This window comes from Leishmania infantum, chromosome 32, assembly GCF_000002875.2.
Source record: "Leishmania infantum JPCM5 genome chromosome 32".
NCBI classification, from domain to species: Eukaryota; Euglenozoa; class Kinetoplastea; order Trypanosomatida; family Trypanosomatidae; genus Leishmania; species Leishmania infantum.
This window is the reverse complement of record NC_009416.2, coordinates 326,944-348,546: the sequence shown is the minus strand read 5'-3', so window position 1 is coordinate 348,546 and position 21,603 is coordinate 326,944. Positions and strand designations below refer to the sequence as shown.

Below are 21,603 nucleotides of genomic sequence, written 5' to 3'. Positions count from 1 at the left end.
GGAGCAGAGCTGTCCGCAGCGCTCATCGCCAATGAGGCGCGAAAAAGAGAGCAGCGAAACGACAGGAGGCGGTGGGGCAAAACACGGAAGCGGGGAGCGGGGAAAAGGAGGCGATGGCGGAAAGCTGGTAAGGGAAAGACGTGGGTTACGCCAGTGGCACCGATGGCACCTTTCGCGGGCTCTTGTGCCCCTTGGTTTCCGCTCGGGTTCCCTGATACTTCCACACACGCGCAAAAGAGGGGGAAAACGATTGCAATGGCGTGCCTGGTCCCACCTGCATTGTACTCATCCCAGAGCAGGTGACCATGAAAACGCCGCCTTCCATTCCTCCGCTCGCCACGCTAGTTTGCCGTGTTGAGGGTTGTCAGGTCCAGCGGATCGAACGTCTGCCCGTCGCCAGCGTAGAACTTGTTCTGGAACTCCACCCAGTGCAGACGCAGCGCATGCAAAAACGCCGACAGCGCCTCCATGCCCACCAGCACACCGAGTGTCGCGCCAAGCCACAGCAGCACCCCAATGGCAATCACGAAGCCAGAGCTGTTGTCGATGTCGAGCGTTTTGGCCACCGTGAAGCTGAAGAAGACCTCGGAAAGCTGCGCGTGGGCGAGCGACAACGCCCACAGACGCAGGTACGAGGCGGTGTTTGACACACTGCTCAGCACATACTCGATGGTGTGAATCACATAGTGGATGATCAACTCCGAGACATCAAAGTGCTCGAATTTCTCGTTTTCGCGCTCGATCACCGTGGCTGTGGCACCTTCCTCACTGTTCGCTGTAGACACGCCAAAGGGATGCATGCTGTCGTCACCGAAGATGTTCGCCGTTTCGTCGTCGTCACTCATCAAATTGCGATGCGCGCTCTCGTCACCGCTGTAGTTGGCCTGCCGGTGCTGCAGGGACGCCGACGGCTCATTCAAGAAGACGTCCGTGTAGTCTGAGGTTTCGATTGCGACCACGCTGACCCGCAGCGCTCTGCCGTGGTGGCGGCGGCTGCCCCCAACTTGCCGGCGCTGCTGCCACCGCTTGTAGTCCCGCATCTCGATGTATGGCATTCCCAGCAGCATGAACGGAACCATCGCAAAAGCCGCGAGGAGCAGAAACACCTGCAGCCCGGCCTGTCCACTGAAGAGCGGGTTCGGCACCGAGCCAGGCTGCAGAAAAAAGTTCGTCATGATCTCCAGGATGCTCGGCGCCTTGTTCGTGTTCTCCCACGTGCGGCACCACTTCACCATGATGAGGATCGACATGTATCCAAAGGTACAAAGTAGGAAAACGAACTCGGGCACAAACAAGAAGGCGATCTTGTACCAGTTCTTCTCGTAGATGCTATTGCTGAGCGAGAGCAAGAGGCCAGCGAACATCTGCGCCACGCCGACAATGACAGCGTGCTTCATCTTCACAGAGTTGTAGAACTCCAGCTTGTTGTCTGTCTCAGTCCATGCCGCATCCAGACCCATCGCATAAACGTGCGGCGGCTTCACACTTGGAAGCCCGTTCGGCGTCGTCGGGTAGGTGGTGCCCTTCTGCTCCGAGATCGGGGCCCACGTGTAGCCGCTGGAGAAGAGGTTCAGAGAAAAGCCAAAGAAGTCGTTATACAGGACTCCCATGTAGATGGCAAAGAGGGACATGAGCAGCAATAAGTAGCGGCCGCCGAACACCATGGCAACTATTTCGTTGAGCTGCGCCGTCCGCCACGCTTTTTCCTTGCCGATGAAAAAGAGGGCGATGAAGAGCAGCAGAAAGCCGTGGCCAATGTCGCCGTACATGATGCCGAACAGGTACGGGAACGTGATGATGGTGAACACGCCCGGGTTGACCTCCTTGTAGCGTGCCATACCGTAGCTGTCGACAATTCCCTGGAACGACTCGGTAAAGCGGTTAGTCTCAAAAAACGTCGGCGGGTGTTTCTGCTCGGCGTGGAGCGTCACTATGGACTCGACGCTGCCGTTTGCCGAGGCGACGGCGTCTTGCAGCGCACGGCGAAGGGACTGCTCGTGGCGCAGTGGTACCCACGCGGAGGCCGTGCAGGTGGAGCCGGACATGGCACACATGTTCATCGCCGTCAGCACCACCTTCTCTACCTTTAGGTAGGTCTTGTACAGCCGGTGCTCTTCGTACCACTGCGTCAGCACATCGCGCTTGCGCCGCTCGACCCCCTCGATGGTGTCCTCGACGTGGTGGGCGGTGGTGGAGGTGGTGAGCTCGATACCGCGACTCTGCACCTCGTCCAGGGTGTAAACGTCGGCGCCGAGCCCAATCATGAGCTTCTTCAAGCGGACGATCATCGTCGGCGAGGCGCACAGCACCACAAATGACGTCTTGGCCACATTGCGCTCGCCAGTCTGGACGTCGACAAACATGGCCGGCTCGTTACTGATCTCGACGATGGCGTTGCCGCGGGTGATGCGGTAGCAGAGGCGGTAGAGCTCCTCGCTGAGTTTTGATTCAATGAAGCCGAAGAGGCTGGCTAGCCGGGAGAACGCATCCGAGCTGACGGCAGCGCCGTGGTGGGGGGAGGTGCTGTTGCTCGCTGCCATGTCGGACGGTGTATCCACCAAGAGCCTGTACTTGTAGTAGAGCAGTGACATCTCCTGGTTCTGGTTCATCTCATGCTGGAACCCTTCGAGCGATGTGAGCATTGCGGTCAACTCGTTCACGGTCGACTCGATGCGGTCGTCGATCATGTGCATTTGTCCCCGCAGCAACGATGACCGCATCTCTTCCACGGTGGCGCTCATGTTCACGTCCCCGGGGTATCTCTCGAGCAAGTCCGCGTCCTTGCACATCGACTCCTCAATGAAGTGAAGCTTGCGCTGCAGCTCCTCGCAGCGGCGCAGCTCTTCTGTGAACGGCCTGGCAAACGCAGTAACCCCCTCGTTCATGTCGAGGAACTGCACGCGGCCCAGCATACCAACCTCATACATGGTGTCGTGCAGGACCTCTCGCTGAAGGATAATGTTGACGCGGATCATGTCCTCCGACCGCCACAAGCCGCTGCAATGTTCCTGACGCCACGGCATAGTGACAATATGGGCCAATGCAAAAAAAAAAACGAGGGCAGTACACGAGAAGGTTGCTGCGTGCGTATACGTTGTTTTCTGTGCCCTTGAAAAATGAAGCAGAGAAAAATAAAACTACAAGACAAGAATGAATACTGCGGAATGCGTCGCGTTACACCAGCACAGCAGCGCGGGGAAAAGGAGTTGATGCGAGAGCGGAAAAGCGGCGAGAGCAGGAACAAGGAGGTTAGGGTGCCCAATAGAAAGCGTTCAAGAGGGCCGCGTGGTCTTTCTGCCATCCAGTGATGTTTAGAAAAACATGAAAACCCCAAAAAGAGGAACAGCAGCAGCAGCAGCTGTCACACTCCGCCGTCGAAAGAACGCACCGAAACGCAATCGCAAGCTACGGAGTTACCGCGAGTCAACAGCAGCCGCCGAAAAAAAAAAAGCCACAGCAGCCAAGCGCGTGACGGGTGTTTCCTTCCTATCCTGTCCCACGTGTGCGACTCCTTCCTCGGCCTCGTTCTTATCCTTCACAAGTGAAGTGATCGTCAACTCGCGAAGAGGACAACGCAAAAAGTGCGAGCGCACAAACACGCACACACACAATGATACAGAAAAACAGACAGAGATGGAGGCGCTTCAGTGCCAATAGGAGTGAAAAAGTGCACAACAAGGGCACGACAAGAAAACACAACAGAGGCCCACCGCGGTCTCACTAAGCAGAGGCATGCCCTGGGAACACGAGAAGTCTAAACAGCGCCTAGCAGGCACGCAGCTCACCCTTCTCCCCGGAAGAAAGAAAGAGAGAACGGAAGGGTGCGAGGAGAGAGGTTTTCTGACTGCTCGGTACACACCCGAGGGACACGCCCGCGCTCGCACGTACTTCTTTCTTTCCTCGATCCCCCAAGAGAAAACTGATAACCCTCGAATTGTGGACAAGAAAACGCACACGCACACGGCGAGTGCGAGCAGACGCGAAAGGGGGAAGGGGAAGCGTGTGTGGGGGGGGGGAGTGCTTCGGTGTCGTCCTCTTGGGCCCTGTAGTCTCTGCGCACTCGCCAGGGGGGAGGGAGGCACCGCTTTTTTCTTTCTTTTCAGAGAACGCTGATTACCTCCAAGCATGGACGCGCAGTAGAGTCGACTCCACCTCGTTTATGTGTACGGTGGTGGAGCCCGAGAATGTGTGCGTGCGTGAAAACGAGTGGGTCGTGTGTGCAGGTGATGGCAGGAGAGGGAGGGAATGGAGAGTTGTGATGACGCAACTCAAGTACGTCGACATGTATTTTTGACTGTACGTGGTAGGACCGATAGAAATACGCAGCTGAACTCTTCTGAATGGACGTGCACGGGCAGCGAGTGAGAGAGAGGGGAGAAGGAAAGCGTGAACCATGTCGAGCGTGGGCATTCGGAGCACACGGCGCCAGCACACGTAAGCGTGTGCATCGCGAGGAGGAGAGGGCGTGGGCCATGGAGAGCACATACACACACGAAAGAGAAGCGTGGGCAGAATGTGAGGTACGAAGGGTGAGAATGGATTGCTGATTCACAGCGAGGAACGCGGAATGTGAACGCCGCGTGCTTCGTCAGCCGTGCGACGGTGCGGAAAAGAGGACGACCGAGGAAAACGAGGGAAAGCCGAATGCGACACCCGCCGCCTTTGCCCGATCGTCCTCACGCCCTGCAGAAGGGAAGCCAGAGCCCAGGTCGAGGTTGCACATATGCGCGCACGCGATCAGTGTGGCATCTTCTCTTGGCGTCATGTTATGTAGAGAGAAGAGGAGGATTTACGAGCATCACGCAAGACGCGGGATGTATGCATAGGGCTGCAGGCCTTCTCTTTGCGCGTGCGCGTCCGTGTGAGGGGCAGGGAGGGCCCTGCACGGTCTCCAATCAAAACAGGCACGCAGGCAAAGCAAGCATTATTTCCGCTGGAGGAGAGCATGTGCGTCACGTCTAAGATGTACCGCGTGTGCGGCAAAATCGGGAGAACCTGAGCACAAACGTCGCACGTACGTAAAAGCCTTTGCACCATGTATTCGGCGCTGTTGCTGCCGCCGTGCCCTGTCCCTTTCCATCTCTCGCTTCCGCGCGGTGAGTTTTGCGCTCTTGTGGATAAGCGCGTAGGTGTGGCGCAACAGCGGTCGTTGTTGCCTACATGCGGTTTGGCGGAACCGTCGTATTGTTCTTCTGGCCAGACAGGTTCTTGTTCATGAGCTGCAGCTTCTGCGTCAACACCTCGTTGCGCTTCACGAAGCGCCGCACCTTGGCGACGACTGTCGACGTCGCGTCGTCCATGACGTAGTGGCCGCACCCGTTGCCAATCACCTCGAACTGGAACTTGCCCTGCATCTGCGCGACCGTGAGTGTCTTGTCGAGCCGTTCCGCGTTCGCAGTGCACAGCATCTTGGCGCACGGCAGCGAAATGAATGCCTCATCGAGGCCGGCGAACCACCCGTCCCAGACGCTCTCCATCTTGCGGATGTCCGTCCGCCACTGCCACAGACCTGTTTTGTCATTTTGCTGCAAAAGCGGCGGCACGGAAACTTCGGCGCCTTGCGGGTTCTGCATGCCACCCATGCGCAGGAACCAGACCTCGGCGTCCTTCACCTCGGGAAACGTGTTGGGGCGATTCTTGAGAAACGATTTCATGTGCTGCAACGACAGCTGCGCCGTTCCCTCGACCACGTCTACAAGAAGCACGCCCGAAACACGCTCGAGGGCGGACTTGTTTCCGCTCAGCGCACGCGCCACGACGGCGCCGCCAAGCGAATGGCCGAGGACGTAGACATTGCTGGTGGGGTACAGTTCAGTCTTGGCATACTGGAGCACGTCCAAAAAGTCGCGCATCAGCACCTCGATCGAGAGATGATCTTCGCCGCCGGCAAAGGTGGACCGGCCGTGGCAGCGCTGGTCGTATGTCATGACGTGCATGTCCACGTCATCGCCCTGCGCCTCCGCATTTGTCGCTGTCGCCGCATGTGCGGAAGGCGGCATCAGGGCCACATCACTCGCACGCGGTGGTGAAGAGGTGTACGCCGCTACGTCACCGGGCTTGTCGACGTGTCGCTGAATCTCTCGCGCCATGCGCAAAAAGCAGTCACCGCTCATACCGGCGCCATGCACGCACAAGAGAAGCGGGGTCCGTGCATCATGGGCCGAGTTGGGTGGCACACACGACGATGACGGCGCGAAGGTGGTGCAGTGAAAGCGCTCGCCTTGTGCGTTGACGAAGACGCGGTCTTCAGGGGACGGCAGCGGCGGACTGGTTGAAACAACGGACATCATCACCGCCTGTGTAGCGCCGGTACAGGATGAGTCGTGAAGGAGCGTGCGCTCTGTGGACGGGGTGTACGTGTGAAACCTGCCGGTGGATGAAGGGTGCGTATTTCCTTCTCTACTCGAAGTTTGAGGGGTGGAGGGGGTCGGAACACGCACGAGGAAGCCAGAGCCGACACGACGGAGGATGGAAAAGGGACGGCATGAGCGGAGGGGAGGCACTGAGGGAGATAAAGAACAACGCGCCTGCCGCGTCACTCCCTGCTGCATCAGCTCTTGGCGCGGCAGAAACGACACCGAGGCAGCGGACGTGGTCCTCCAGCACAAGGGGGGAGAGGGGGAGCCTCGGCAAAACCACACCAGCTCGGAAGCGCCGCATAACTTGCACATGCTCGTCCATGAAGTACTTTCCTTTTGGCTTGCCTGTCCTTGAATTCCCTGGACGCGTCGCCATTCGTGGCGCGATGATAGGCGGCGGCGGGAAGACGGGGAGGTTTTCTTCTCATTTTAGCGCCGCGGCGTTGCACCGCGAGCGGCACAGACCGTCACCTCCGACACTGAGGAGGCGCGACCCGCGAAGAGGGAAACGCTACTCGAGCAAGCACGCACGCAAGCGCTCGCCAGCACCAACTTCACGCGGAGACGATCCCGCAGTTTCGACGCGCACCAACTTTTCCAGAGCGAAGACCTTCTCGCGCGTTTTCTGCAGCTGCGACTGCAGCTCAGCGCGGCGTCGCTTGTACGTACGCTGCTCGGCGAAGCGCGTGGTGTTGAGGTAGCGTAGAGCGGCGTCTTCCTCACAAGCGGCCTGATCTAGCCGCTGCATCTCTTCCAGAGCACACTGCAGCGCCTCCTGTGGTGCGCCGCAGCTCCGCCACAGCGCTAGGTTGAGTTCTTGGCCCAGAAGAGCCTCAAAAAAAACGCCGTCGAGAGAGGCCTGGGAGACCACCATCTGCGTCATGCCGTCCGTGACACTCGTAGACGACGACATCAAGAGCGGCTCCTCCTCCTCTCCATCCTCCTCTATCGGCCCTTCGTGGCTGCGAAGGCGCGGCACAGATCTCGTTGGTGCACCCAGCGCCGTCGCACGCCACAGTGTAGCAGGCGGTGCGGCAACCTCAACGCGGTCGAGCAAACCGCAGCGGTAGCGTCCAGCAATGGGTCGAACAGCACCTGAAATCGGTGACGGACTACCGACACCCATGTGGCACGGGAGCCGCTCTTGCATATGGTTGACAAAGTCGCGGTAGGTTCGGTAATGCCCACGCTGCGCCTCTTGCGAGCGGGCAGTCGCATCAGCCCACGCCTGCGCCGTAGAAGGGGTACTCCGGAGCTCTTGCAGAACCAGGTCGCGAGCAAAGGCCATCCATCGAACTTCCTCTGACGCTGAGGAAGTCCCATCCAGGGGGGCGTCCCCAAACGGAAGTGCCACCCCATCAAACATCGCGAGCATGGACTAAGAACTGACACACTAACGTTACAGGCCTACGTCGACTGGCTCACGTGCGCGAGAAGCGAGCGCACAAGACAGAAGAGTGCGTGCGATGGCAGGAAGAGGAGAGGCGGAGAGTAAAAGCAGCGAAGGGGTGGTGAAGGGGCGGAGGGGCTGCGCTACAAAGAACTTCGTTGCTATTTTTTTAAGAGAGGAGAGGGAGTTCGAGAGACGGCGCTGCTAGGGGCGCTTCAGAGATTTAGCGGTGTTGTGTCGGCCGACACTGAGGTGGCTCCTGGGAGGGGGTCAAGAGCGAGAGGAGGAGAATAACGTGGAGCACATAGACGCGGTGGCCTGTCCGTCAGTGTGTGTGCTTGTGTGTCGATCAGTTCTTTTTGTTTCTGTTCCCTCAGGCGTTGCTTGCCGGATGAATGTGTCCAGACGCAGCAAAAGAACGAAGAAGGAACGCGTGCCAGCCTAGAAGTCCAATGCATTACAACACAGCCATGAGAAGAGCAGAGAGACCACACAAAAAGGAAAAAGAAAGGTGGAGAGTGGAGAGGAGGATATTTGAAATAAATTCAGCGGCAGGAGTCGACGTGGGCAGGTATTGGCCGGCGTACACACGACGCTGGAAGCGGTTCAGCTGCAGAAGAGGGAAACGCGGCTCGAGTATGAGCCTCCTCTCACTCCATAGGCTGTGAAGAAACTCACTGAAGAGCACGTTACAGCGTTTTGCCGAACCACACACGTGCCGCCGTGGAGAAAAACAAACATGAAGGCGATCGAAAGCCTCAAGTCGCACATCGCACTAACGAAGCCGACAGTCCCCTTCTAGTGCGGATGTGTGAGCTGTGTCTATGCTCCTCGAATCGTTTTTGGGCGTGCTTTACTTAGGAGATGTGTCCTGAAGGGTAATAAGCGAATTTGAGGGTGGTGGTCTGGTTTCTCACATTGCAACGGGAAATGGTACGGCAACATGGGCAAAAAAAATACAAAAGTGTCTTCGTGGGAGGGCATCTGCTGTTTCGGTGCTGTGCGGCACCGGCAGCTATGTGCGCCGTCGCGGCCAGCAACGTAAGGTACGCAAAACAAAAATTCGAGGCCAGCAACCGCTAAGGAGGCACAGAGAGATAGAAAGGCAAGGCACCGCCGAGGCAAATGAATGCCAACGGTGAGAATACGGGCGAGCTCGCCGCAACACCACGCTGAAGGCAACACTGCATGGGATTCGGCAAACCGAAGCGCCAAGAGAGAAGGAGAAGAGCACCGAGGTGGAAGGTCAGCCGCGACCTGCACACGCACACACCAAACCACTCAAAAGAGGAGAGTGGTTCCCCTTGGTGGCAAGAGAGTCCGACAACAACGTTCGCTTTCCCTCAAGCCCTCTTTCCTCCCGCTCCTCCTCCCCCCTCGCTCCCGCCGTTTGCACCTTTGGCGGCCTCTCCACCCCCCCCCCCCCACACACACACGCAGCTCCTCTGTGTCTTTCCTCCAGCCCACTACGCTAGCTCACCTCCCGCACATTGCGGTAGTCGTCCGGCTTTATCTCCTGACTCTTCTTGTCCTTGATCTGCTTTTCCGCCTGCCGCTTCAGAAAGGCGAGGCGGTTTTCGACCACGCGGTCGATAAGGGAGTCCGTCGAGAGGGTGCAGCCCGAGTCCACTTCGTGGTAGATGCCCATCGCCTTGGGCACCTTGTATCTCGTACTCCCTCCCTCCTCTACCACCAGGTCCGAGAACTTGCCGCCTACGACCACGTTAATGTGGAGGCCGTCAATCACATCCTTGCTGACGTCAAACGGCACGCCCATCACCACTTCGTCAACGTAACGGCACGACAGGACGCCGAGCACACGCTCGTTGAGGTTCATGATTGGGTAGTTCTTGCCTTTGTGCTCATTCACCACCTGATCTTCATACACGCCGGCAATGACGTAGTCGCCCAACTCGCGCGCCTTCTGCAAAACGCGGATGTGGCCAATATGAAAGAGATCGAAACTCCCGTCCACATAGACGATACGGTCGCCTGACTTGGGGCTCGAGTTGTTGCTGAACTGCACAATCTTGCGGGACGTAGTCAGGCAGTGCATAGTGGGGCTGTGCTCGAACAGGGAGCTCTCCAGCTGCACCTCGTCCACTGACTTGAGCATGTGGTTCTTGGTGCATAGGAGCATGCGTCCCACCAGGTCTGTCGTGGAGATGCCCTCGGTGCGCTTCACCACCTTGAACTTGCCGGCATCGATGATTTCCTGGTACGAGTTGCGGCCATTCAAGTCGACGGAGATATCGTCACCGTGAACGACGTAGTCAATCTCCAACCGCTCGACATCCTTGAGCCGTGTGCAGTAGGGATAGTTCTCGACAACGTAGTCGACCCATTTGCACGCCCGCAGCGCCTCATAGCGCTCCTCGGCGTGCATGATCGGCGGCCCCTTGAAGCGCATTACCTCCTCATCACTGTGGCACCCGACAAAGAGCTCGTCGCCGAGTCGACGTGCCTGACGCAGTGCATTCGCGTGCCCAAAGTGGAGCATGTCGAAGCAGCCGTCCACCCAAATGCGAACTGTGCCTGGCACCTTCGGCGGGATCGCCTCGGTGCAGAACAGCGAGTACTCGTCATTCGGCTCGTCGGCGTTCAGCCACACTTTGCCTGGTGGCACCTCCACACTGGGTGCGGAGGCGGGCGACGGAGTTGAAGAGGGAACGGTGGGCATGATGGCGGCAGAAGCGGAAAGGATGAGTGCCGTCTCACTGGAAAGGCGCGATGAAATTGCGGGCACCACGCCGGATTGTGTATGCGCTTCGAAGAGTGAAGACACAGGAGGTATCCGCTGTCGTGTGCTGCTGCCCCTCGCGATGCACGAATGCGCCACGCGGATAGGGCAGCGACCGCTAACGCGGTGCAGTAGGGCGCGTCGAAGGGGCGTTACTTCCGAGGTTCCACAGCACACTGTCTGAGGAGGGAGGGGGATAGAGGAAAGAGACGACAGGAGCCGCCTTCACAGCTAATGCTGGGAGTGTGGAGCGAGCCAGGGGGTTTGGGGCGACAGGCGCAGAGAGACCGAAATACCGAAATGTGAAGAGCACAGAAGTGTCTGTGTGTTCAGTAGCTAATACCTTTTCCTTTTCGTTTAGGGGTTGCGGTGGTTTGCGTGTAGCAGGTATGCATATACGCATATACATGTGTGTGTGTGTGTGTGTGTGCGTATCCGTCTGTCTGTATACCTCTGACGGATCCGATATAATGAAAAAAAAAACATGCGCTGCTAAAAAGGCGCCTCAGTAGAGGCGAGGGTGAGGTGACCGGGAAAATGGAGGGGAAGGCGCGTCACACGAGAGGCGAAAGGTGTGTGTATCTGCGTGCGTACCTGCGTCTGGGTGTCTGTCTCTCCCTCACGTTACTGGTCACATTCTGCCCTCCCCCCTCGTTGGGAGAGCCCCCCCCCCCAAACGGGGAACAAGAAGCCGTACTTAACAACAGTGACGGGCTGCGTGTTATGCCCACTGTACAGCGCGCACCCGGCAGTTTGCGAACAAAAGCCCGCCGCACGACATACCTTTCGGCCCCTCGCCTCCCTTCTCCGATTTCTCACCGCGTGAAAGCGACCCATCCTCGATGTGTATGCGGGCTGTGTTCACGACGCATCAAGCGGGGTGGGATTGGAGGCGGCACGACCCAGATGGGCCACTGAGGGGGAGGAGTATCGTCCATCACACAAGTAAGTGCTGGCTACTCAAGGTTCTCCGTTTGTGAGTGGAACCTCCTTCGCTGCTCTCTCTTCGTTGTGCAAGAGTGCTTTTTTTTTCACGTAAAGGAGACGCAAAAGCGAACAAAAAAAAAGGGGAACCGAAAAAATGAGACGAGGGAAGTGGGCGCCAGAAGCACCCGCGCACGACAGAGAGCACAGCACCGCGAAAGAAGACTGCACGCACATGCACTAGCGCACAAGCGCCCAGGCCAGCGTGCGCACCCCCCCCGCCCGCGCAGACGCTCCTGTGGATGCGCTCGTGCCGATGTGGGCAAAGCACCCGAGACCGCACCCCCTCCCTTACGCCACCACCGCGCGCTTCGTGTTCTTCTTGACGAAGATGGCACGGTCCTTGCGGGCTGCCTTGATGCGGCGCTGCAGGAGCGGGAAGGACAGGTTCGGAGCGTGGTATTGGGCAATGCTCAGGTGCTTCACCTCGTGGTCCGGGATGCTCTTCACGTTCAGCACCTCGATGTTGTGGTAGCGGGCGCGGTGGCGGGAGGCCAGGTCGTGGTACGCCTGGCTCACGGCGCCGGTCTTGGAGACGTCGCGGAACTCCTTGACCATGCGCGTGTAGCCGCAGCGCTGGCTGTAGTACGCGATGTCGACCAGGTAGTTGCGCGCCACCAGCTTCGCATCCTTCACGACCTTGCAGGAGAGCACGTCACCGTGCGTGGCCTTGACCTTGTTCTTGACCCTCATCATGCGCCAGAAACGGCTCTTGGCGACGACGAAGTTTGGGGCGAACACCTCAAACTTGTACACAGTCGGCTCCGGGTTCTTCTCCGAGGGCGACTCGCGGCCGACCACCTGGTAGTGGCGCAAGTGCGGCTTGACCATTTTTGTTGAGACGCACAAGAGTTGTTCCTCACTTCCTGCACGGCGATTATTGAAGCCGCAGCAGCGTTAGGCAAATAAAGAAAGAGACGCGCACGAACGCAGGCATGTGGGCGGGAGTGGGATAGTGCCAGCAGGGGACGAGGAGGCACAGTGCATGTGTGTTCGATTATTTTGATATGGTTGACGAAGCGGGAGGAGTGGTTAGCCACCGATGTTCCCACGAGGAAATGAGGCACAGAAAACATGTAAAGCCCGGGGAAGCGCGGACGCGTGAGAGAGGGGAGGGAAAAGGGGGTGGATCGAAAGCAGTGCAAGAAGAGCATAGAGATGCAGGGTGAGAGGAAGGAAGGAAAAGGTGGCACACACAAACGTGGACGCTCTGCTCCGCAAGTTGGCGCGGCACATGTGAGACAAGAAGCAGTTATGCTGCAGCAACGCATCGCTACGCCGCTGAGGCGGGGTAGCGGCGAGTGTGGGGAGGGGAAAGAAGACGTACTGACAGCAAAGAAGAGCTGAGTGGCACGGCGCATGTCGTTCATGCCGCTTGGTAGGTGCTTGTGCCCAACTGAATGTACAGTACACGTGGTCTTTCTACCTTTCCTCCCACGCTTCCACACTCCATTCCTACTCTCGTATCCCTCTCCCCCCCCCCACCAGACAGTTCACCCTCGACTTTCCCGGTGACTGCCTCGCCACGCTATACGGAATACGTGAGCCGAACGCCCTTCGTCAATCCTGTCATCTTAGTCCCGCTTCTTTTTTTTTTCGGTCGTTAGGAGACCTTTCCATTTTCCCTTGATCTCGCTGTTCACGGAACACACGGAGGCATACTCTGATCCATTAAGTACACGAGCCAGCCTTAACAAACGTAGAAGCGTCATCTCCCCCAGGGAGAGGGGGGCACGTTGTCACGAACCCGAGAAAGAGACACACAACAGACATACGCCACGAAAAAGAATCAGGCGAGAAAGCGGATTTGTCACATATCCACACAGACGCAACCATTATCGCCATGGCGTGTGTGAAGGAGGGGGTTTAAGAGAGGGCGGGCACGTGAGCATCACCCTGCGCACCACCACACCACCACCGCAGCGGCAAGGATGGCAAGAAGGCAGAGAGAGAAAAGTAGCGATCGTTACCAACCCTTTGCACCTGCACACCCTTCCACATGGATCACAGTTCCCCACTCCCCGCAGTCCCCTCTGTGTTGCGTCCCGAATGCGCTCCATCTCACGCTCGCACACGACGAGAGGGCTTCGGGAGGACGCATGTCCTGTCAAAGAAAGCAAATAAGAGAAGTGTGTGTGGGAGGGGGGGGGGGACACAGACGATAGCCACGCACATCATTCATAGGCGCGGCCTCGTCTGCTGTCTCTCTGCCTCTCCTCTTCGGAGAGAAGGTGGGGGTTCGGCATGACTTTCTCTTCTTGCCCCTTTACCACATTGAAAGCAACCGCCTGTATGCACGCACACACACGAAAAAAAAAACACGGCACACGGCCAACACGAGAGCGCCAAACCAAACAACCAAAAACATTGATTGAACCAGTGGATAAACTGCGCGCGCACCACGGCTTGTACACACACACACACACGAGCGCCTCCTTCCAGGGTGTAGAGAGGGCAGCAGGAGGGGCTGGGGTGGTACTCCGCGGGGTCAGAAGACGCGCTTACGTGGAAAGCGGTGCTTCGTTGCTGCAACCCACGACTGCACGTCTGCTCGACAATTCTGACACGTCGCAAGGGGAAGAAGAGATTATGCAGGGAGGCGAAAAAAAAAATGCAGTACGCAGGAGAGATGGGGAGAGCGGAGATTCCTTAAAAAAAGACAGCCGAAGGGGCAGCCAGCACCCACCCCACCAGTGAAGACTACACGCGCCTCCAGCACCGGGAACGCCGCATTACTTTTTTCGCCCAACATCCTCGCTCACGCCTAGTAGCGGGCAATCGCGGCGCGCTTGATGAAGCGGATGTCAACGCGATGGCCAAAGAGCTCGTGAATATTGTTGATACCGTACTTAATCATTGTCGGCCGCTCCAGCGAGAGGCCCCAAGCCATCACCGTCACGCCGTCCTCGAAGCCCATCGGACGCAGCAGCTCTGGGCGGAAGAGACCGCTGTTGCCCACCTCGATCCACTTGTTCAGGCCGGTGTGGAAGCCAAAGATCTCCATCGAAGGCTCCGTGTACGGGTTGAAGGCGGGCTTGAAGCGCAGCTGCGACACGCCAATGCGACGGAAGAAGGAGTCAAAGGTGTGCATCATCTTGGCAAGCGAAATGTCGCGGTCAATGACGAAGCCCTCGACCTGGTGGAACTCGCACAGGTGGGTGCGGTCCATCTCCTCGTTGCGGAAGACGCGGTCAATGCTATAGTAGCGCCCGGGGCTGAAGTGCAGCTTGCCATCCGGGCCACGGATCGCAAATTTGGCGAGATTTTTCAGCACGAAGGCCGAGGAGCCGGTGGTGTGAGTGCGCAGCACATTGCGGCTCGCCTCCTCAAGCTTCCACGGCGTACGGAAGCTCTCCTCATGCTGCGCCTTGACGCGCGCCACGTACTCCAAATCGTTAACCTTCGAAGTCTCCGGCTTCGACAGGAAGAAGGTGTCCTGCAGATCCCGCGCCGGATGCTGCTGAGGAATGATGAGTGAGTCGAAGTTCCAGAACGACACCTCGGCCCAATGCTGCGTGTCCATCTCCTGGAAGCCGAGCTCCATGAGGATCTCGCGGAACTCCTGCCGCACCTTCAACAGCGGGTGCAGTGCACCGCCACCTACCTCGGCACCCTGTGCGGAAAAGTTGTACTCCTTGAACTGCCGGTTCTTCCAAGAACCGTCGACGAGCATCTCGCGTGTCAGGTCACCCACGGCCTTAGCGGCGCGCTCCGGAGCGTACGCGGCACCCTTCGTGTACACAAACACCTTTTTCGCCTCCATCGCAGCGAGTTTGCGCTTCTTGAGCGTTTCCAGCGTCTTGGTGTCGACCTCGTCCGCCGCGGCGGCAGCCTGCTTCAGCGACTCACGAACGGCATCGACAACGTTGTCGCTGCGCGGCACACGCTCCAGGAACACCTTCCCATTCTCCTTTATCGTCTTGAACATCTTCGACTTGATGCCGTTGGTCAGCGCCACCCCCGTCGCCTCTTTGCCAAGTTTGGCTGCTACATCCTCCTGGCTTATCCTTCCGTCCTGTAGCAGACACCAGACCAGGTACTCGGGGCTGCCGCTCTCCATGATCTGCTGAGCCTCGTTGGAGAGCCTCAGAACCATCCTTTGTTCCATTTCCGATCGGATGTAGTTGTCCGCCTCCAGGGACTTGCCGGCGCCCACGATGTCCTGGTGGTCGGCCCTAATCGAGTCTGCCACATCCGTCGAGAGTACTCGCTCGGCACTCGACAGCGCCTTGAGAATGGCCGCCTCAATCAACGCCTGCTCCATGATTTCGGCCGGCACAAAAAGAAAAAAAAAAAAAACTGCTGCGAAACAAACGAGAAAGTGGAGCTAACAATATGTTTGAATGACAGCGCTTGTTAGTGGTATTACGCAGTTGGGGCGTAGGCGCTTGGGTGCGTGTCTGTGGAAATGCGCGAAGGGTTTCGCCTCGATGCACGCCTTTCGTTTTGTTTTCTTGTTTACATACGTGTGCGGCCCATAAACTCAGGGAAGCGGAGCGGAAAACAGAGAGAGCGGCAGGGGGTGGTACAGAGGTGAGAATGGAAACGGCGCTGCCGGGACAAAGAAGGACAACTGCTTCGCAATCGCAACGCGAACGGTTCTGGGAGAGCTCACCCCCTACGGCGTGGACGTGTGCGCGCGCGCTCACCTTTGGCTGCTGGCCTCCCAGAGCGAATCGGCTGCACATGCACGGCAGCACGCCTATTGCCGCCGCGGCATACGGACGCTACTGCACCAAAACGCTGTGCACATTGCCGTAGGCGATGCGGACGGTGCCGAGTGCACGCGATCGAGGAAATGGGCGGTGTATCTCTGTGGGGAGAGCCGTCGCTACCCTGCTCGTATTCAATCACTGGTGTGGCACCTCGTTTCGCGAGCACAGGGGCAGACACCGTTATTCGTCTATCGCTCAAGAGGAGCTCCTGCAGCTGCCACGGCAGCAGTGTCGCAATCAACGGCGACGAGCAGCGTGCCAGAGATGTCCTCCGATGTCTCGAACAGTTGCAAGAGGACGCCTAGCGGCTCGATGAGCATCACGCAGCTGCCAAACGCCCGCGAGCGGCTGCAGGGATTTGTGCGCCCACCAACGACGGCATGCGATGGTGCGCAGCACCGGGAACAGGTCTCAAGTAGAGTGCAGCGGCAAGCGGGCGGCGCCAATGCAGGGCCAGCGGCCGTGGTGTACCAGATACCGTCTGCAAAAGGAGACGATGTAAAGGCGACCTGCGGAGGCACCGGCATCGCAGCCCGCTGCTCGTTGGCGTTGCGAAATCCACCGCGCTCGAGCGGCCGCTTCCATGTCGTGCCGTTGTGCGCCACCCCCTCCCCGCCGGTGACTCAAGTGGACGATGAGCCCCACGAGTGCAGGGGAACCGACTTTCGCTGTCGCCACGGCGGCGGCTCGTGCGCCAGCCAGTGGTAGTCGTCAGCATCGAGGGGCACGTTGCTTGCCTGCTTATCCATCAGCGTGCTCACGAGATTCGGCAACGAGTCGGAGATGGGCAGCGGAGGCGTTTCCGCGGCGCGCGCGGACAGCATCGCATCGTCACGTATTGTGCCCGCCTCCTCTCAGGCATGAGTGGCCACCCACACAGTCTTGCAATAATGGGGATAAAATTGAGGACGGTCCTCAAAAACGCCGCGCAGCCCCATTCGCTTGTCGGCTGTGGTGAAGAGGTACGCCCGCCCGCCTGTGTTGGTCAGACGCAGCACAAACGAGGCGCGCGGGATCAGCACGAGTTAGAGCTGCGAGCTGAGGGCGCTGTCCTCCGCCGCGGGGGTAAATGCACAACACCACCACCGCTGCCACGTCGCGCTTCGCAATGACGTAGTGCGGCGCCGCGTGCGCAGAAGAAGTAGCGCAGCACGTCTCCCGTGATGATAGTCGCGACGCCGTCCGCGTTGTTGCCCCAGAAGATGAAGCTTGCCGTGAGGGAGTTTACGGTAGTCACCGTACGATTCGAGCTCGGCCGCCGGCCCGTGTGTGCGGAACCCGTGTCGTGGGTCAGGTGGAAACTGCCACGCCATCCTCTGCCGCGGTTTGCGTGAATCGAGGCAGAGTCGTCGGCGAAGTCGCTGTCGAGCTGCTGATGCGGATGCCGTGGCGACAATGCCAGCTGCCAATGGCGCAGCAGCGGCGGGCGTGCGACCTTCATCGCAACTCTGCCTATGCTGGTACTACACGAATGGAGAGGTTCTGAGGTGCGACGCGAGGCGCTCGAAAACTGCTGTTCCGTCGCGATTAGCCCAGCCAGTTCGCTGGTGCTGCAGCGGTCGCAACCGATGTCGTCATCCACGGCGCCGGTGTGCGTCAGCGAATCGCCGGCTGCGGAGTGGCGGCTCCATTTGCCAAGAGGCACGCCCCTCCCTCCCTATCGGCATCGGCACGCTGGAGGCGCTGACGTCGTTGCCGGACCTGCGCAACCGCGTAGTCGCTACAAGGTGTGGCAACCGCTTTCTCTTTGCTGCTGCTTCGCCCTCCACGCACTCTTCCTCACGAGGATAAGTAGAGGTACGCCATCGGTGGCCGAGCCCTACACGAGGGCACATTCCGTGTACACTGGCGATTCATCTAGCACTGGCGCACCCCATATTGAGGGCATGCAGTTGATGCACGAAGGAAGGATAACAAGCGAGCGAAGTGCAGCCAGAAAGAGAAGACTTTGCACGCACACCCACAGAGAGCGAGTGAGATGAGCGCAGCCAGAACACCCAACAATCGGCAAAAAATGAACGCGCCGCAGGGTTCACGGCGGTAGCGGCGGCGGCGTAGATTCGACAAAACGATGGAGATTGAAACCTAAGCACCTCATCACACAGGCACGCGCGCACCGAATCGCAGAGAGTCCGGGCGACAAGAAAGCACGCACACCCAACGCGCCAACGCTTCAAGGCCCACCTGCACAACTGACCCACGTCTCTGATACTGCGTTCTGGTTTCTCTCGCGCGCGTTTCGAAGGCAAGTGCACGTCAGAGCGGTGAAAGGGAGGCGGGATGGTTCTGCGTGAATGCAAAAAAAAGGCCGCCAACACCCGTAATGAGCGGGTAAGGGAGAGTGCCTGTTTCGCTCGCTGTAAGTGGATCGTGGAGCGCTGGCAAGGTGGCGTGGGCTGGCTTTGCACACGCACACACACGTGCACGAAGAGAGGAAGGAGAAGCGGAGCCAAAGACCGAAGCGGTGCTGTGGATGCTGAGAGCCCAACGATCTTAGTAAAGGAAAAGCGAGAGAGAAGCCGCTACGCACGGGAGAACGGCAAGGAGAGGGTGGGAGGAAATAGCAGCAAGGGAAGGCTGGACAGAGAATGGGAGAATGCTCACGGGAACGATCCCGCAGTGGCACTCCCAGGCATACACGCGCGTGTGTTTTACTCAGAGCGTTTTTCTTTCTCCTTTTCGGTTGTGTGTCCCTTCACGGAGAAGCCATCAAAGGGCAAAGGGATTCACAAGATGCATGAGGGAGTCAGAGGGAGAGACTTCGAGAAAAAAAAAGGGCGGGAATGAGGACGGAAGCGAGTGAGGGGATGGTGCCACGTCCACGATACGCTGGAGTGATGGAATTGCGGATTTGCACAGCGGTGGCCAGAAGCATGCCAGGAGCAGTGCCGGTGTGAATAGTGAAAAAACGCGGGCGCGTGCACACGCCATGGGTGTCCGTAAGAGGGAGGGAGGCAGCACAGGCTGATGGTACGATGGTAAGCTCACGGAGAAGAGAGAGGAAACAGACGAGACACTATATGCACACGTGCTTCCGAGGCACGTAGGAGATAGACGCACAAACATATGCTGCGCGACAAGGACTGCATTGCCCCTCATCGCACAAGGGGGAGAGAGCATACGTAGGCAACATGGGAAAATCCTTCATACTATCGTCTCGCCACTGTTTCGGTGAAGAACGACATGTGGATACAACCTCCCGCTCAGTGAGCGCGAGTCTCAGCGGACTAGCCTCAACATCTGCCACCTGAACGGCGCACGTGACGCTCAGCGCGGCGGAAGAAGAGGGGGAGGAGGGGGTACACTTGTTCATGCCCACAGAATTGCCAGGCAAAAAAAGCTCCGGCCACGCTGTTTGTGCCACGGACATCTTTGGCAGAGGTTGCACCCCCCCCTTCCGTCACGGAGACGTGAGGCATGGCTGGAAAAGAGAAAACCCCCGAGTTGAAGCAACACGCATCCTTACCTGCAGAGCAGACTCTGCCAAACACCAGAAACGCAGGTAGCTCATATTTAGAACTCTTCGTTGTATCTCTCATGCCTCCCTCTTTCTCCCTCGCAAGCGCCGCGTCTGTGGAAGCGCCACCGCATCAAACTCGTCATCATAGTAGTGAGTCGCGATAAAGGAGGCGGTGCGTGTCAGCTCGGCTTTCTCGTCAGCATCGGCTGTGGCTCGCCGACGCTTCTGCACCGGCGTCGCCGTCACCGAGGAGCGGGCGACGCTACTTTCTGCCGCCCAGAGCGCTCCGCCAGTGGGCACGTGTCCTTTTGTAGTCTCTCTAAACCGCAAGTCCTCCATCTCCCATGGCTCCTTCGCCACGTTCATCTCCACCTCTTGCGTCGCGGCGGCACCCTTGTCGGCGCTGGCGCAAATATGACTGCCACCAAGCTCATCAAGAGCGGTTGTGTTTCGCAGCCAAGGCGGCAGCATCGCCCGCTTCAGCAGCTTCTGGTGGCTCTCCTGCTGCCGCGCTGCGTCAATCTCTCGCTGGGACATGAGACGCACGTGCACCGATGAGGCGTGACGGTGAAGAGACCGAAACTGATCGGCCACCGACGCGCGCCCGCAGAGCCGATTCTGGTACTCGCGCTCGGTGAGTATCTCTTGCGCATCCACCACACTCGCTGCGTCGCTCACGGAGGCAAAGGGCGTGCTGTAGAGCGACAAGAATGCGACGGCTTGCTGAAACAAAAAGGGGTCGCGGGACAGCATGCAATCTAGCTGGAGTCTCACCGGCAATGCAGCTGCACTGAAGGAAGTGCCTGTGCCTGCTGTAGTATTATGCGCTGCCGTCTTGTCCGCCTCTGCCGTCGATGATGAAGCCATTGCGGCGGCGCTTGGCGCCTGTGATTGTTCACGTGCAAAAAGCCGCTTCCACACCTGCCTCACAGGCGGCAGCAGTGTCACCAGCGTCTGCTTCTCCCTCACAAGCGCCTGTAGCTGCGCCTGGATGGCCTGCAGGCAGAGGCTCAGGATGTTTTTGTCGCACCGCGGGCAGCGGGTAAGGGTCTCACAAAACTCCTCGACAAGGAAGTAGCAAGTGCAGCCGAGGCAGAGGACACCGCGAATCGCGTTTCTGCGCCGCATCGCCTCGGAGACGTCGATGTGATCACCGACGCCCTTGTCGGACGGTCCGACGCCGCCGCTGGTGTGCAGCGCCTCCTCTGCGTGGGGTGGGTGGCCAGAGGCAAAGAAGGCGTGAGCGATGCTCGCGTCAGCTTTCTGGTACGCCGCTAACTGCGCCTGCTGCACCGACTCCACGTACCTGCATGGTGGAACGTCAGTCACGCACGCAGACAGCAGCAGACGCGTCCCGTGGGCGTACACAAGCGGCAACATCCGCTTGTAGTTCAGGTAATATCGAACCTCCTTCGAGCCTGTTTCTCCGGTGCCGAGGCGTCGGCCACGTTGCGCCGCATCCGAATCCCACACTGCGTCCGGCGCAGCGCCGACAAGCGACCCTTCCGACTCCAGCTGTCGCGCGGTGCACCGCATTTCCGCCGGAATGCCCTCAAGGCCAAACCGCACCCGGTCCTCGGTGATCCCCAAGTAGTTGACCAGCTCCTGCACTGTTACGCCGTCCGCCCCGAAGACGAGGCACATCGCGTCCACAACCAAGATTGTCAGTGGGTGATGACTGGTCATCCGGAAATAGAGCTGGGCGATAGCCGTGGCGCGGAGCGCGCCGGCGCCAGGCGCGGACGGATCCCACGCCTGCTCCAACGATCCAGCCCCTTTCATCCTCAGTGACTACGTGGATTGGGGAGGGGGGGTCGGGGCGCGTGTTGTCAGCGTCTTCGCTTATGTACTCAGGCGTGTGTTGTAAAGCGATCAACAATAATGACAAAAAGGGAGGTAGGTCATAATACGCGAGCACACATATGCACAAAGACGACTGTATTTGCGCACGTGTC

General features: G+C 58.7%; 7 protein-coding genes across 7 annotated transcripts; all 7 read right to left on the bottom strand.

Annotated features, from left to right (window-relative positions):
- Positions 1–341: 341 nt before the first annotated feature.
- On the bottom strand, positions 342–3,023 carry LINJ_32_0970 (putative vacuolar proton-ATPase-like protein; the record flags this gene model as incomplete). The annotated part of the gene is made up of 1 exon (XM_001467740.1): positions 342–3,023. One exon carries the CDS (start codon positions 3,021–3,023, stop codon positions 342–344), a length of 2,682 nt encoding a protein of 893 aa, XP_001467777.1.
- A 2,133-nt stretch (positions 3,024–5,156) lies between these two features.
- Positions 5,157–5,999, bottom strand: LINJ_32_0960 (conserved hypothetical protein; the record flags this gene model as incomplete). Its single annotated transcript, XM_001467739.1, has 1 exon — positions 5,157–5,999. One exon carries the CDS (start codon positions 5,997–5,999, stop codon positions 5,157–5,159), a length of 843 nt encoding a protein of 280 aa, XP_001467776.1.
- Positions 6,000–6,870: 871 nt separating this feature from the next.
- On the bottom strand, positions 6,871–7,272 carry LINJ_32_0950 (conserved hypothetical protein; the record flags this gene model as incomplete). Its single annotated transcript, XM_001467738.1, has 1 exon — positions 6,871–7,272. The coding sequence occupies one exon, from the start codon at positions 7,270–7,272 to the stop codon at positions 6,871–6,873; it is 402 nt and encodes a 133-aa protein (XP_001467775.1).
- Positions 7,273–9,220: 1,948 nt separating this feature from the next.
- On the bottom strand, positions 9,221–10,429 carry LINJ_32_0940 (ethanolamine-phosphate cytidylyltransferase; the record flags this gene model as incomplete). Its single annotated transcript, XM_001467737.1, has 1 exon — positions 9,221–10,429. The coding sequence occupies one exon, from the start codon at positions 10,427–10,429 to the stop codon at positions 9,221–9,223; it is 1,209 nt and encodes a 402-aa protein (XP_001467774.1).
- A 1,335-nt stretch (positions 10,430–11,764) lies between these two features.
- LINJ_32_0930 (putative 60S ribosomal protein L18a) lies at positions 11,765–12,304 on the bottom strand (the record flags this gene model as incomplete). The annotated part of the gene is made up of 1 exon (XM_001467736.1): positions 11,765–12,304. One exon carries the CDS (start codon positions 12,302–12,304, stop codon positions 11,765–11,767), a length of 540 nt encoding a protein of 179 aa, XP_001467773.1.
- A 1,933-nt stretch (positions 12,305–14,237) lies between these two features.
- On the bottom strand, positions 14,238–15,737 carry LINJ_32_0920 (putative phenylalanyl-tRNA synthetase alpha chain; the record flags this gene model as incomplete). Its single annotated transcript, XM_001467735.1, has 1 exon — positions 14,238–15,737. The coding sequence occupies one exon, from the start codon at positions 15,735–15,737 to the stop codon at positions 14,238–14,240; it is 1,500 nt and encodes a 499-aa protein (XP_001467772.1).
- Positions 15,738–19,723: 3,986 nt separating this feature from the next.
- On the bottom strand, positions 19,724–21,430 carry LINJ_32_0910 (conserved hypothetical protein; the record flags this gene model as incomplete). The annotated part of the gene is made up of 1 exon (XM_001467734.1): positions 19,724–21,430. The coding sequence occupies one exon, from the start codon at positions 21,428–21,430 to the stop codon at positions 19,724–19,726; it is 1,707 nt and encodes a 568-aa protein (XP_001467771.1).
- Between the last annotated feature and the right edge of the window lie 173 nt (positions 21,431–21,603).